The 15,138-nt window shown below is 48.2% G+C and overlaps 1 protein-coding gene across 1 annotated transcript in view; it reads left to right on the top strand.

Moving 5' to 3' along the window:
• The window catches only part of KSR2 (kinase suppressor of ras 2), a gene marked incomplete at its 3' end in the record, with an annotated part of 280,786 nt that overhangs the window by 54,701 nt on the left and 210,947 nt on the right, over positions 1-15,138 (top strand). The window contains exons 2-3 of the mRNA XM_080649604.1: positions 1,939-2,079; positions 5,524-5,674. Of these exons, the coding sequence (XP_080505730.1) occupies positions 1,939-2,079; positions 5,524-5,674 (292 nt within the window). The remainder of the gene's footprint in view (positions 1-1,938; positions 2,080-5,523; positions 5,675-15,138) is intronic.

Raw genomic sequence — 15,138 nt, forward strand, 5'->3', positions numbered from 1 at the left:
CAGACTCCCAGCCTCAGTTGACATCAATGTGTGGATTAAAAAGTGAACAAACACATTCAGAACAATTATCCCACGGCGCCAGGCACTGCACGCATCTAGTAAACGGTGCCTGCTAGTGTGGCTGCTATTCGTGAAAATGCTTTATCATAGCTGACAAAGATGCCCCAGCAGACATCACAGAACTGCATGCATCGTGAGCTTTTGACCCTGGTATCAAAGGGATCCTTCATGCAGAAGATTCAAAAGAGAGAGGCAGACCTGGGAACTAATGGGAAAGGCCCTTGAGGCTTACTACGGAGGGGAAGAGTCAGCTGCAGGAAGAGGCATAGTGCATGATACAATTTATGTGAGAAAAGCCACCCAACCCTAGACAGAGCCACACTGCCGTTTCTACGTGTAGGTATGAAAGTGCACAGGAAAAGGTCTGGAAGGGTGCACTGATCTCAGCAGGTTCCTTCTTCACCTCTAGGGAGAGGGAGCGGCAGTAGAGGGAATGGTCAGAGGGAACTTTGGTCTTATCTGAAATGTTCTAACTTTTTTACAAGGAAATAAATGCATGTATTTATTAAATAATTGAAGTAAATTGAAATAGTTATCCTTTCTGCACTTTGGGGCTTTGGGTCTGCCCTCCACACTTTCTTTTCTGCTCACTGAAGGCATGTATTGCCTTTCTGTTGTTAACGTTGCTAGTTTTTTTTTTTAATGTGTTTTTATCGATTTTAGAGATAGAGGAAAGGAGAGGGAAAGAGAGATAGAAACATCAATGAGATGGAAACATTGATCAGCTGCTTCCTGCACGCCCCCTACTAGGGATTGAACCTGAAACCTGGGCATGTGCCCTGACCGGGAATCAAACCAGTGACTTCCTGGTTCATAGGTTGATGCTCAACCACTGAGTCATGTCGGCTGGGCTTAACATTGCTAGTTTTTACATAATTAGCAAGAAAACATGTTTCTTTCTCATGGCACGGCATCTTTCCTGAAGCATGCGTTCAGGTCCACCTGGTTTTCAAAGCATTTGTTCATTCATGCATGTTTGCATGTGACTTAAGATTCACATGGTACAAAAGGAGTTCAGTACACTCCTTTCTCCCGCCTCTGTTCTTGGCCCTCTCTCCTCCCTTCCCCAGGGTGTTGGGAATCCTCCCAGAAAGTGCCTACATTTGCGGAGATATATACATGTTAACATTTCCCACATGATCGGGAGAGTATTTATGCTTATTTATCAACATGTCTGGGAGACCGTTCTGTATTGGTGCACAGCACGCTTCCTCATCTCATGTTCTGCCTGCATAGGCTTTTGGCGTGTGTGTGTACCCCCATGTATGAGTCTCCTACTGATGGACCCTCAGAGTGTTTGCAATCTCTTGCCATTGCAGACTGAACGGTAAGAAATGTTCCCTTACCGTTCACCAGCTATTTTCAACCCGTGTGCCACAACAGTTTTTAGAACATGCAACACCTGACTCTTTAGACAGGGGCACTGACCCCTTTTCCCTTAGATTGTCAAGAAAAACAAGGACACAGCCAACACAATAGCCGTTTGATGTGAATGAATCAAAATTATACTCTTTCTTTTTGTCAGATTGGCAAAAACATACCATATATTTTTGGTGTGCTGAAGAATTTCAGTAACTAGTTTATGTGCCCTAAGGTGAAAAGGATGGAAAGTCGCTGCTCCACACAATCCTTATGCACAGGACACGGTGTCTGTAGGGTGAGTCCTAGAAGTGGACTTGTTGGGTCCAAGGACATGAGCAGTGGAGATGTACATGCATGCAGCCCGAAGGCCCCCCATGGAAGTGGCCCCAATGCGTGTCCCCTCACCTTTAGAGTATGGAGTTGGATGGGGCTCAGGCGGGGAGAGGACCGTGGGAGATTCTTGCCTGTCCTACTCGCGGCGGTGCCTCTGAGACGTGTCCTCCTGTGTCTTTGCAGAGCAAGCTGGTGAAGTACTTCAGCCGGCAGCTGTCCTGCAAAAAGAAGGTGGCCCTGCAGGAACGCAACGCTGAGCTGGATGGCTTCCCCCAGCTCCGGCACTGGTTCCGAATTGTCGACGTGCGCAAGGAAGTCCTGGAGGTGACTGGAGGCGGCCCCTGCCCTCTGCTCCTTACTGGCCAGCAGCCAGTCCCTGGGGTAACGGGGTTTTGGCTGTGCCTGGCACATAGTAGGCCCTCAGTAAATACGGATTGGATGAAGGCATCAGAGACCCTTTCTGAATGGGCCATTTCAGCGTTGCCACTCATTAACTCAGTCACTTTACCTCAGAGCTTTCTGCTGCGATGGACATATTTAATGTCTGTGCTGTCCCTTGCAGTGGCCACAGGCCACATGTAGCTCTCCAGGACTTGAGTTGTGGTTAGTGTGTGTGGCTGAGGAACTGAACTTCTAGTCATATTTAATGTTAATCCATGTGGCCAGGGACCATCGTCTTGGACACTGCAGTCTCAGGGTGTTAGTTTTCTCATCTGTTAAATGGGGTGATGGCCGTCTCCTCTTCTGAAACAGCTGGTGTGTAAAATACGATGATCCCAATAAAATGTTCAGCTTGTACTTAGCCACCTACCAGCACTCGGTCAATGTCAGCTCAGTATTGTTGTTGTTATTGTTGTTGCAAACTTTGGAAGTGGCAGGTTCTCCGATGGCAAAACAGAGCCAGCACATGCTGTCTGTGTCCGCCCTCAAGGAGTGGAGCACATGCTTAAGGTCTCTAGGACGGTGGGGTTTCCTTGCCTTCTTGGATCCTGGGTCATCACTGATTCCAGCTCTTCCGGATAAAACCAGCTCATCTCGAATCTTCGGTGCCTGGCATTGTGCGGAGGGCTTTCCATGCAGGACCTCAAGTGTTGAGATTGTTCAAATCCTTGCAACAACCTTTTGACATAGTTACAACTATCACCGCATTGTGCAGAGCAGTAAACTGAGGCTCAGAGATGAAGGGACTCATTTCACTAGTGAGTGGGTGGGGGTGGCAGAGATGGAAAGCACTGTCCTTCCCCCATTTTCCAGTTGCCAGGGCCTCCCTGACCTGGGGAGGAAAGGTGTGCCTCCCTACCTGCAGGGCATGTACCATTTCTTAGGGGGCTCCCCGCTTCCTCCTTGAAGTGGCCTGGAAGATCCTCTTCCACCTTTTGTCTTTTTCAGACCTTGTCTAGATGTGATCTTGCCAGATGTAATAATCCTGGGCTAGATGCAACCCCCCCCCCCACATTCCTCCACCCCCATGTCACACATGCACACCAGACGGGGTATGAGTTGCTGTTTCTTTAATTCATTCCCAGGCTGGCAGTTTTGTGTGAATATCCTTAATGGGAACAGCCCTGTATAAGTACAAACAGTGCATTTTATTTGCATGGCCCAGTACACTTTTCAGAAGCTTTTGGGACCATTTATTTATCAAACTGGACAGATTAGGTAGAGATAGATCTTCTAGAGACCAAGGCTTGAAAACGATGGCCTGAGGCTGTATCTGATGCACAGACGTTTTTTGCTTGGCTGATATGTTCAAAATTTTTTTAGTCAGTGTTTAAAAGTTGAAAGCGTTTGTATAAAACCCCAGATCTCTGCCTTCTCTTGGAATATTGGAGTTGCTTACCACACTGAAATAAATTCCTGTCGGTGGCAGGGAACTGAATTCTGCTGCCTGTTTGGGTCCTGCAGGCTCCCAAGTTTCACAGCCTTGCTCATTTTGATTCCCTTTGCCTACAGGCACCCAAGCTCTGGTTTTTACCTTAATCAGTGAGAATCACGAGCCCAAGGCCACCAGCCAGGGGGTGAGGACAGCGGGGTCCCAGCTCTCTGTCTGTAGTTCACAAGTGTGTACACCAAAGGGCCCCTTTCTCTGGAGGAACTAGAAGTATAGAGAAAGCTCCTAGGACAGACTGTCTGGGTTCAAACTTACTTACTGTGTGACTTTGGGCCAGTGTTCTAACCTCTCTGAATTTTAGCGTTCTAGTTACAGACTAATGATGATGATGAAAGTACCTACTTTACGTGGTCTGCCTTTTTAAAAGAAAATCCATGAAAAGCACTTAAAATAGTGCTACACCCATTTCTATTACTATTATTACTATTACTACTATTAATTATTTTATCCAATAGAAGTCCATCTGCTCTTTTGGCCTAGGTTTGTCAAGGCTTTCTCCATTTTTAGTATCTTTACTCCTGTGATGTGTGTGTGTGTGTGTGTGTGTGTGTGTGTGTGTGTGTGTGATCTTAAACTTCAGTGTAAATTTAATATTTTGGGAGGTAAATTATAAGATTAAAATGCAGAAGTGGATCCTGCAGCAAAGAGGATAATTCTTTTATGTTGGGAAATATCCCTTCTAAATATGAGTCATTTTGTACTTTCAGATTCTGGTCTGTCACCTTTCTTAAAGTGAGGCTTACCTGCAAGATGTTCCTGTTTGAGAAAGCCTCTAAGCCACTCAGTCATTGCTCTCTCTGTCCCCTGCCCTGGCGAGTTTGAAAGGCACCAGTTGGGCTTCATGGCTTTTGCATGCATCTTTTTTCTTTTTTGGATAGAATTTTAGTGCTATACACTTTTCCTCTTCTTGGTTGCTAGTTTAATGTGTGTGTGTGTGTGTGTGTGTTTGTAGAGGGAAAATGTCTGATTTTGTTGTAACACACAGATCGGGCCACAAGAGGGCACAAGTATGCCGTATATTGCCCAATCTCCATCCTCAATTATCTGAAACTCTTATTTAAATAACAACAACAAATAACCAACGGACAGAGACACCAAGGGTGTGAGGGCATGAACAGAGGGAGGGGGGGCATTGGGGGAATAAGGACACATATGTAATACCTTAATCAATAAAAAAAATAACAATAATAATAAATGTAAAAACATTGGATACCATTAAGTCCTATAAAACGAAGGCTCTTTTTTTATAGATGCGTAAATATGGAAGTTTGACAAATTTCAATATGTATCCATATGATAGTGTCTAGAGACACAGCCTTTCTGGAAAAAGGGATGGTTACTGGTGGCGGTCAAGGGATACCTGCCTAAGACTATCAGAGAGTGGAGGACAGCCATCAGGAGACTTGGGCTGTCTGCTCTGAGTTCACCCTGAATTTGGGACAAGACATTGCCGCAGGAGCTGAGCAGGCAGCACGGGAGGCCTCCAAAGATAAATAAATTAGAGTCTTGATCATAAGGAATTTAGAAGCTGCATGGGGACACAGACACGTAATAAACTATACCATTTATGGAGCGCCATGTGCTAAGCACACGTGCTCCCCTACACAGTATGTGCACTTACGATTCCCATTTTTGGTGAGTAGAGTGAGGCTTCCATGAGTTAAATGATTTGCTCGAGGTCATCCGGTTAATGAGTGGCACAGCTGAGAGAAAACCCAAGCCTGTCTGACCCCCAAATCAGAAACCCAGTTATTACACCAAGTAGCCATTCACACAGCGCAGGGTGTTCAGCTAGGTACCACTAGAGGGCAGTGTGGAGGCTCAGACGTCATTCCTCCACTCTGGCACTTGACATCTACTTACTCTTCCCTCCCTAGGAAATCACCCCGGGCCAGCTGAGCCTGGAGGACCTCTTGGAGATGACGGATGAGCAGGTATGTGAAACCGTGGAGAAATACGGAGCCAACCAGGAGGAATGTGCCCGCCTCAATGCTTCCCTCTCCTGCCTCCGGAATGTGCACATGTCAGGTGAGCAGGCTGGACGTCAGCCACAGGGCCTCCAGGTTCCTGTGCCCGCGGCTGCAGGCCTGGATGAGCAGAATCAACTCTGGGTGGTAAATGCCACATGCGAGCAGAGGAGAGGGGCCTGGCACTCGAAAGTGGTCAGCGCAGCTTCTGGGAACTCGGCCCTAAAGGAGACCTTCGGAGGTCGTGGGACATTGGGTTCTGGAAAATTAGGGTCCAGGTACGGAAATACAAGATGTGCGCAGGAGACCAGAATCGTTTAGATATTCTGAAGTGTCGTCGTATTTTGGGTCAACATCTACCTTACATTTTTTTACATAAACATTACACATTATTTATAAAATAACTCAGAAAACATAAAAACAATAATAACTACCCTAAGCATCACCCTCTAGGGACCTACTATTGTCATTTTTGGTATAATTCTTTTGGTTTACTTCTTCCAGACCAATAGGTATATGTATACTACCTTTAAGCAGTAGAATTAGGATTATTTATCCATATTATTTTAAAACCTGTTGTGTGTTTTTTTAAAAAATCTTTATTGTTCAGATTATTACAGTTGTTCCTCTTTTTCCCCCCATAGCTCCCCTCCACCCGGTTCCCACCCCACCCCATGCCCTTACCCCTCCCCCCCACTGTCCTCATCCATAGGTGTATGATTTTTGTCCAGTCTCTTCCTGCACCCCCCCACACACCTTTCCCCTCAAGGATTGTCAGTCCACTCCCTTTCTATACCCCTGATTCTATTATATTCACCAGATTATTCTGTTCATCAGATTTTTTATTCACTTGATTTTTAGATTCACTTGTTGATAGATAGGTATTTGTTGTTCATAATTTTTATCTTTACCTTTTTCTTCTTCTTCCTCTTCTTAAAGAATACCTTTCAGCATTTCATATAATACTGGTTTGGTGGTGATGAACTCCTTTAGCTTTTTCTTATCTGTGAAGCTCTTTATCTGACCTTCAATTCTGAATGATAGCTTTGCTGGGTAGAGTAATCTTGGTTGTAGGTTCTTGCTATTCATCACTTTGAATATTTCTTGCCACTCCCTTCTGGCCTGCATAGTTTTTGTTGAGAAATCAACTGACAATAGTATGGGTGCTCCCTTGTAGGTAACTAACTGTTTTTCTCTTGCTGCTTTTAATATTCTCTCTTTGTCTTTTGCTCTTGGCATTTTAATTATGATATGTTTTGGTGTGGTCCTCTTTGTATTGCTTTTGTTTGGGGTTCTCTGTGCTTCCTGGACTTGTAAGTCTATTTCTTTCACCAGGTAGGGGAAGTTTTCTGTCATTATTTCTTCAAATAGGTTTTCAGTATCTTGCTCTCTCTCTTCTTCTGGCACCCCCATAATTCGGATGTTGGTACGCTTGAAGTTGTCCCAGAGGCTCCTTACATTATCTTCAACTTTTTGGATTCTTTTTTCTTTTTGATTTTCCGGTGGGGTGTTTTCTTCTTCTTTGTATTTCAAATCTTTGACTTGATTCTTGCGATCCTCTTGTCTGCTGTTGGATCTCTGTATATTATTTTTTATTTCAGTCAGTGTATGCTTAATTTCTAGTTGGTCCCTTTTCATATCCTCGAGGGTCTCGCTAGATTTATCGGCCTTTTCTAGAAAATTCTTGAAAAACCTTATAACTGTGGTTTTGAACTCTATATCCAGTCATTTGCTTTCCTCCATTTCTTTCATTTGTGACCTGTTTCTTTGTCTCCGCATTTTGGCTGCTTCCCTGAGTTGACAGAGTGGCTTCGTGTGCTAGGTGTCCTATAGGGCCCAGTGGCTCAGCCTCCCCAGTTACCTGAGGTGGACACTCTTGGTGCACCCCTTTGTGGGCTGTGTGCACAGTCTTGTTGTAGTTAAGCCTTGATTGTTGTTGGTATCACTGGGAGGAATTGGCCTCCAGGCCAGTTGGTTGTGAGGATCAGCTGTGTCTACTCTGGGAGAACTTCTGTGCTGGAGACACCCTTATGGGGCAAGACTTGCTTCAGTGGGGCTTTGGTGCTCACTGAGTCTGCCCCCTGAGTGTGTCCCTAATGGATCTGAGGAGTTGTAATCTGGATGGTCCCACTCTGACCCCTGGGTACACTGGCTCTTGGATCTCCTAGGAGGTGCTAATTTAGCCTCTGCCTAAGGCCACCCAGCAGGAGCTATGGAGAGATCTGTAGATTCCTCTTCTTTGTTTGGGTTTTGGAGGTGCCCAGATGAGGCCCAGCTGTGAAGCAATGCAAGCTGCTGCGGGGGCATGGGCCTTCTTTTGGATGTTCTGGGTCTCTCTGACTCAGCTGCAGTTTGTTAGGTAAGTTTAGATTTCAAAGGACCAGGCCATTCATATGCAAAAGCCTCTGCCCACAGCTTGGATAGGGCGGAGTCTCAGGACAGAGCAAACAGCAATGGCTTCCCATCAGCCTTGCCCTCAGAGGCCCCTGGGTCTCAGTGTCCCTTGGTAGTCACTGCAAGCACCTCTGAGAGAAAGCTGCCCTCGAGTTCCGCCCGCTGCCAGACAGTCCAGTTTCTCCCCGGATGAGTCTGGGTCCCAGAGTCTCGCCCGGAACTGGAGTTCAGAGCAGTTGGGAGCTTGTATCTCCCTGTGGATTGAAAAAGCCAGCCGTGTACTTAGTTGCCAGCCCTTTCCGCGTGCACACCTCTGTACCTCTGGACTTTACTTCCGCAGCTCCTCTGGGTCTCAGTGTGCGTTTCTCTTCCCTTTTAGTTGTAGAATTTCCACTCAGCCAGCCTTCCTGTGGTTCTGGGTGATGTCTGTTTTGTCTTTTAGTTGTAGTTTTGAAGTGGTTGTGCGCAGCAGCAAGTTCAGGTGTTTACCTGTGCCGCCATCTTGGTTTCAAGACTGTTGTGTTTTCTTTTGAACCTAACAAAATAACTTCTGTGACTTACCAGTTTGGAATCCAAATATGTCGTCATATTTCTTTGATCTTTCCTATATTTTATATTTTTATATTTGTTCATAATTTTTATCTTTACCTTTTTCTTCTTCTTCCATCCTCTTAAGGCCTCCTGCTTCTCTCTAGCTTTATGATTTTTCCACAAACTCTGTGGTCTTTTCCGTGTTACGGGATCAGCTCTGCAAACACCCTCTAAAAAGTGTTATTGGTCCATCTGCGTGGTGGTTTCAGTTCCCACCACAAGGTGTCACTGTTGTACATGAGTTGGGCTCAGTCAGGCAGAAACTTATAACCACAGATGCCCTTGCTGGATTCAACAGGCAATCTTCAACAAGTATTTATTGAGTGACTACTCTGTGCCAGTTGGGCTGAGGATACATCAGTGAACAAAACAGCCTGTCTGAAACAGGTCATTGGCCCAGATTCTCTCCCCTCCAACCCTGCATGCTCTTTTATATTCCTTTTTGCTAGCAGATCCCGATCAGGGCTGTGATCAGCATCAAAAGAGATCAGGAATTGGAGGCTGACCTGTCCTTGAAGGATGCTTGTTAGCACCCCTGTTCTCTACCTATTAGATACCAGTAACATCCCTCTCCCATTCATGACCAACAGAAATGTGTCTAGATATTTTCAGATGTTCTCAGGAGAGGGAGGTGTTGTGGTAGAATCACCCCTGGTTAAACAGCGGTAAAGGTCATGTTATTCCTTACTCTAGCACAATACTGTTGACTCACCTAACATTTGCATGGCTAAGAGTGGCCTATCAATCATGCAATACAGACAAAACCTGCTTCAAGGTGACTTCTCTCTACCTACGTGAGAAGCATCTAGTAGTTAGTGTGCCATTAAGAAATGGTGCCTAATTACAATGCTGTATCATACACATTTTTGTCAATATATTTTAAGGCCTTTGTCAATACATTTATCCAACCACTGCTGTTTTTAGACACTTAGCTCTGAGTGTTACCTTTGCGCACATCCATGGCTACTCCTTTAGTGAGAATGCATAGGAGTGTGGTTCCTGCAGCAAAAAGTTTACATATTTTAAGACTTCTGGTGGACATTGCCATGTTTGCCTTCCAAAAAGTTTGTACCAATTTATGCCTCTCCCTCTCCTCTCCCTCTGCCCCCCACAGTGCATGAGAGTGAGCATGTGAGGTTAGGTTCTTCATTGCTTTTCAGAGTTCATAGCTCCTCATCAGAATTGGGCTACTGAGTGTGGTAGAGTCCTCATAAGTGGAGCTGGACTCCAGTTCCGCCTGAGATAGGCCTTTATGTCAGCCCTCTGTGGGCTGAACAGCCACCCCTGTGACATCCTGGGCTGTGTGAGACCGTGAGAGAGCATCTGATCTTGTGTTTTTCAAACTTTTTTGATCAAGACACAGAGTAATCAAAACATTGCCTGGCTGGTGTGGCTCAATGGTTGAGTGTTGACCTATGAACCAGGAGGTGATGTTTCGATTCCTGGTCAGGGCACATGCCTGGGTTGTGGGCTCGATCCCCAGTAGGGGGTGGCAGGAGGCAGCCAGTCAATGATTCTCTGTCATCATTGATGTTTCTATCTATCTCTCTCTATCCCTCCCTCTCTTCCTCTCTCTGAAATCAATAAAAATATAAAAAAAGACACACAGTAACAAATGATTTATGTTCCAACCTTGTACACACACATTATACACAAACAGGCTGGCAGGGGAGCAGTTAGGCGTGGGGGGGCGTGTCCTGAATATACACATACACAACTGAAATTAGTTTCATGAAATAGTACCAATTCTCACTATGCACAATATTTTACATTCTTTTCTATTTTATTTTATACTAGTGGCCCGGTGCACGAAATTCGTGCACATTAAAAGGGGATTAATTAGAAGAAATAATTTAATATTGCTATTTGCCCTTTCTCTATAATAGAAGTATCAGAGATGAAAGAAAATTAGTAAAATGTATATGAAAACCTTCCTCCTGTTAGAGTCTGGGGCACACCACAGGACTCAAGTCCCCGCCCACCCACATGCGCCTCAAAATCGCATGAGACCCAGACCCAGCCAGCCCCCGCCCCCATTGGGCTAGATCAAGATCTAGCCAGTCCCACCCTTGTCAAGCCCCGCCGGGCAGGGGAAGTAGCCTCAGGTCCCCTGGCCCAGTGCCAGGACAGGGGACGTGGCCTGAGGTCCCCCAGCCCAGACCAAGGCGGGGGGCGTGCCTTGAGGTGCCCCGTCAAGCCCTGCCAGGTGGGGGACATGGCCTGAGATCCCCTGTCAAGCCCTGCTGGGTGGGGGGCATGGCCTGAGGGCCCCCGTCAAGCCCCACCAGGCAGGGGGGCACAGGCTCAGGTCCCCCGGCCTGGCACTGGGAGGGGGGCACAGCCTCAGGTCCCCCGTCAAGCCCCACCGGCAGCGGGGTGCAGCCTAAGGTCCCCCGTCAAGCCCCACTGGGCAGGGGGTGCAGCCTGAGTTCCCCCGACCCAGCACTGGGGGTGCACCTTGAGGTCCCCTGTCAAGCCCTGCTGGGTGGGGAGTATAGCCTGAGGTCCCCTGTCAAGCCCACCAGGCAGGGGGGTGCAGCCTCAGGCCCTCTGGCCCGGTGCTGGGGTGGGGGGTGCAGCCTGAGGCCTCCAGGCCTGGTTCCGGGGTGGGGAGCACAGCCTGAAGTCCCCTGTCAAGCCCCACCTGGTGGGGGGCACAGCCTGAGATCCCCCGGCCTGGTGCTGGGGCAGGGGAGCAGCCTGAAGTCCCCTAGCCCAGCACCAGGATGGGAAGTGCACCTTGAGGTCCCCCATCAAGCCCCGTTGGGCGGGGGGCATGGCCTGAGGTCCCCTGTCAAGCCCTGCCAGGTGGGGGGTGCAGTCTGAGGTCCCCTATCAAGCCCAGCCAGGCAGGGAGGCGCAGCCTCAGGTCCCCTGGCCCAGTGCTGGGGCGGGGGGTGCGGCCTGAGTTGCCCTGACCTAGCACTGGGGGTGCACCTTGAGGTCCTCTGTCAAGCCTCACTGGGTGGGGGTCACGGCCTGAGGTCCCCTGTCAAGCCCAGCCAGGCAGGGGAGTGCAGCCTCAGGTCCCCTGGCCTAATGCTGGGGTGGCGGGGTGCAGCCTGAGGTCCCCTGTCAAGACCCACTGAGCAGGGGGCGTGGCCTGAGGTCCCCCAGCCTGGCGCTGGGGCAGCGGGAGCAGCCTGAGGTCCCCTAGCCCAGCACCAGGATGGGAAGCGCACCTTGAGGTCCCCTGTCAAGCCCCGCCAGACGGAGGACATGGCCTCAGGTCGTCTGGCCTGGCACCGGGGTGGGGGGCGAGGCCTGAGGTCCCTGTCAAGCCCTGCTGGGTGGAGGATGCGGCCTGAGGTCCCCTGTCAAGCCCTGCTGGGTGGGGGATGCGGCCTGAGGTCCCCTGTCAAGCCCTATGGGGGCGGGGGAGGGCATAGCCTCAGGTTCCTGCTGGTTGCTCATTAAGGCTCCTTATGGGAACTTGGCTTCAGCTGTGGGTGCAGCCATCTTTGTGACAGAGTGATGGTCAATTAGCATATTCCTTCTTTATTAAATACTAGAGGCCTGGTGCACAAAATTCGTGCACAGGAGCGGGGGTTGTCCCTCAGCCCAGCCTGCACCCTCTCCAATCTGGGACCCCTCAAGGGATGTCCGACTGCCCGTTTAGGCCTGATAACGGGCAGTCGGACATCACTCTCACAATCCAGGACTGCTGGCTCCCAACTGCTCGCCTGCCTGCCTTCCTGATTGCCCCAACCGCTTCTGCCTGCCAGCCTGATCACCCGCTAACCACTACCCTGCCAGCCTGATTGATTCCTAACTGCTCCCCTGCCAGCCTGTTTGCCCCTAACTGCCCTCCCCTGCAGGCCTGGTCACCCCTAACTGCCCTCCCCTACAGGCCTGGTCCCCCCCAACTGCTCTCCCCTGCAGGCCTGGTTCCCCCCCTCCCCCAACTGCCCTTCCCTGCAGGCCCGGTCGCCCCCAACTTCCCTCCTCTGCCGGCCTGATCACCCCTAACTGCCCTCCTCTGCGGGCTTGATCGCCCCCAACTGCTTTTCCTTGCAGGCCTGGTCCCTCCCAACTGCCTTCCCCTGCTGGCCAACTTGTGGCGGCCATCTTGTGTCCACATGGAGACAGTCATCTTTGACCACATGGGGGCAGCCATCTTGTGTGTTGGAGTGATGGTCAATTTGCATATTATTCTTTTATTAGATAGGAGGATCATTTACCAAATGCTGGAAAGGACCTGCCACTTTCACTCCTAACTATGGGTTGAAAAATGCCAATCTCCTTGATCCTCCTGCCTCTATCAGCTCTTTCCAAGCAGCTGAGCTTCCGTTGACCGTGTCATGCCTCCTATGCCAGCCTACAAGCCACTGGGTCCTTGAGAGCAGGGCGAGGTGTTGCACTGGGCAACAAGGGAAGCTTGCAGGGAAGCTCAGCTCAGCAAACCGCTCTCAGTGTCCTGGCATCATGCTCTGCCTTTGTATGTGTCCGTACCACTTTCCACATGTTAATTTTAACCTTTTGTGGGGAGTGATTTCTTTTAACAGCTGCCTCTCCCCCAGTAGAGTGTAAGCTGCAGGGGGACAGGGATCTACCTGTTTCTGCTCACTATTTTATTTGCAGTCAGACACCCCCAGCTCAATATCTGACACATTGTAGAGACTCAATACATATTTCTCTTAAAAATTTTTTAAAATTGATTTTAGAAAGAGGAAGGGAGAGGGATAGAGAGAGATAGAAACATCGATTGGCTGCCTCCTGCACACTCGCTACGTATGTGAAACTCACCAATGGCTTCACATATATAGTCTTTCCCACAGATTGCAAAGCACCTTGGGGTTTGGCTTCTAATTGGAACCATGCTGTTTACATTCCCCCCTCCAACCCTCAGTGTTGTACAGATCTACTAATTACTTGGAATTTCCTAGATCACGCATGGATTTCACTTCTTGGTACTCAACCCACTTCCTAGAATTCCCTCCCACTTGTGTCCTCCCCATGAATCCTGCTTATTCTCAAGCCCCTGACTCAAGGCCTCCGCCCTTTGTTGGATGAATGAATGAATGCTTCTGTTACCAACTGGTCCTGCCTTAGACGGATTGTCACTTTTTTGTCTTACCCCATCTGCTTGTGACCTCCCCAAGGACAGGTGCAGTATGCTACTATTCATCCCTCTGTTCCTAGCACCTCCTTCAGGTTATATTTGTTGAAGAAAGTGCAGGAAAGCCGTATGATGTGTTTGCTACTCTTCTCCACCAGGGGGAAGCAGCGATCCATTCTCTACCGATCCTTCTTGTCTTAAATTCTCTTCTTCCCTCAAAAATTATCGTTGGTTCTTTGAAGCTTCTAAATGGTTCCATTATTTCCTGCCTTTCACCTTAATCCAAAATTTTATCCCAAACTAAGGAACAAACTAGTTCTTGCTTCTTACTATATTTATTTCATCTCAGTCTCCCCAGCTCTCAGCTAGAGTCTCCTACAGTGATGAAATTAGATACTTTAAATTTTAGTGTGTAGTGGGGACTCAATGCATGTTTGTTAAATGACTGAAGGGATACAGGTTGTACTGAGAAACTCATGGAGACAAAAAAGCTTTGTACCTGACCAAGAATATGTGTAATTTCTCTCTCTCGCCCTCTCCCCACCTCCCTGTTTCTGTCCCTGTCCCTCTCTCCCTCTTCTCTCCCTCTCTCCCTTTCTCTCTTTCCCTGTCCTCTCCTCTCGGAGAATAGGGGAGACTTTATTTTGTAGTTGTGACTCTACCAGTAATTTAGTTTTCTCTTTGGATTTTGGGGATATCTTTATTTCCCAGTGTCCAAGATGCCCCAAAGGTAGGAAAGTTTAACCTTTTGTCTCTTAGATTGTTAGATCAGCCTTAGCCTGACACCAAAGAATACTTAATTATCCCATCAACAAGCTCAAGGGATTCCAAAGCCAGGGTCTCCTCACCTTTCCTTATCAGCTGTGGCCTGAAATTAAAAAAAAAATTCCCTCATACATCAAAATTTATTGAATGCCTAATATATGCCAGGCAACTTATCACTATCACCACCTTCATCACCACCACCTTCATCACCATTACCATCCCCATCACCAACATCACCATCAACATCATCACCAGGGTCCTCTAGCCGTTCTCTGCCCCGTCTCGCTTTCCTCCATCTCCTTCCTATCCCTCTCTTTTTCTTTTGTCTCCAAAGGACCCATAGCCTTCAGCTTTTCTAATTCTGCTCCCTGTTCGTCTTTGGCTTCTCTTCCCTCTGAGCCACTGTCTCTCTCAACATTGCCGCTTCTTTAGAGCCCATCTCCCCGTGCTTGGCTTGATTGTTCTCTAGGGGTAGCCTGCCTTTCCCTGACCAGAAATAAAAGCAGAACCCCAAGCAGTTTCCCAGGGCACACAGCCCCATTTCTGCAACCCCCCCCCCATCCCCAAGGTCACTACAGAGCTGAGGCCCCAGGGTGACACTGACTTGGCTGCTGAAGAGCATGTTTCTGTGATTGCTTTAATAATATATGCTCATTTGCATCTTCACTTTCCTAAGGAAAGACCCAGTCTCCAGATAATGGAAGACTGCTTCCCCC

This window comes from Plecotus auritus, assembly GCF_963455305.1.
Source record: "Plecotus auritus genome assembly, chromosome: 13".
Taxonomy (NCBI): domain Eukaryota; kingdom Metazoa; phylum Chordata; class Mammalia; order Chiroptera; family Vespertilionidae; genus Plecotus; species Plecotus auritus.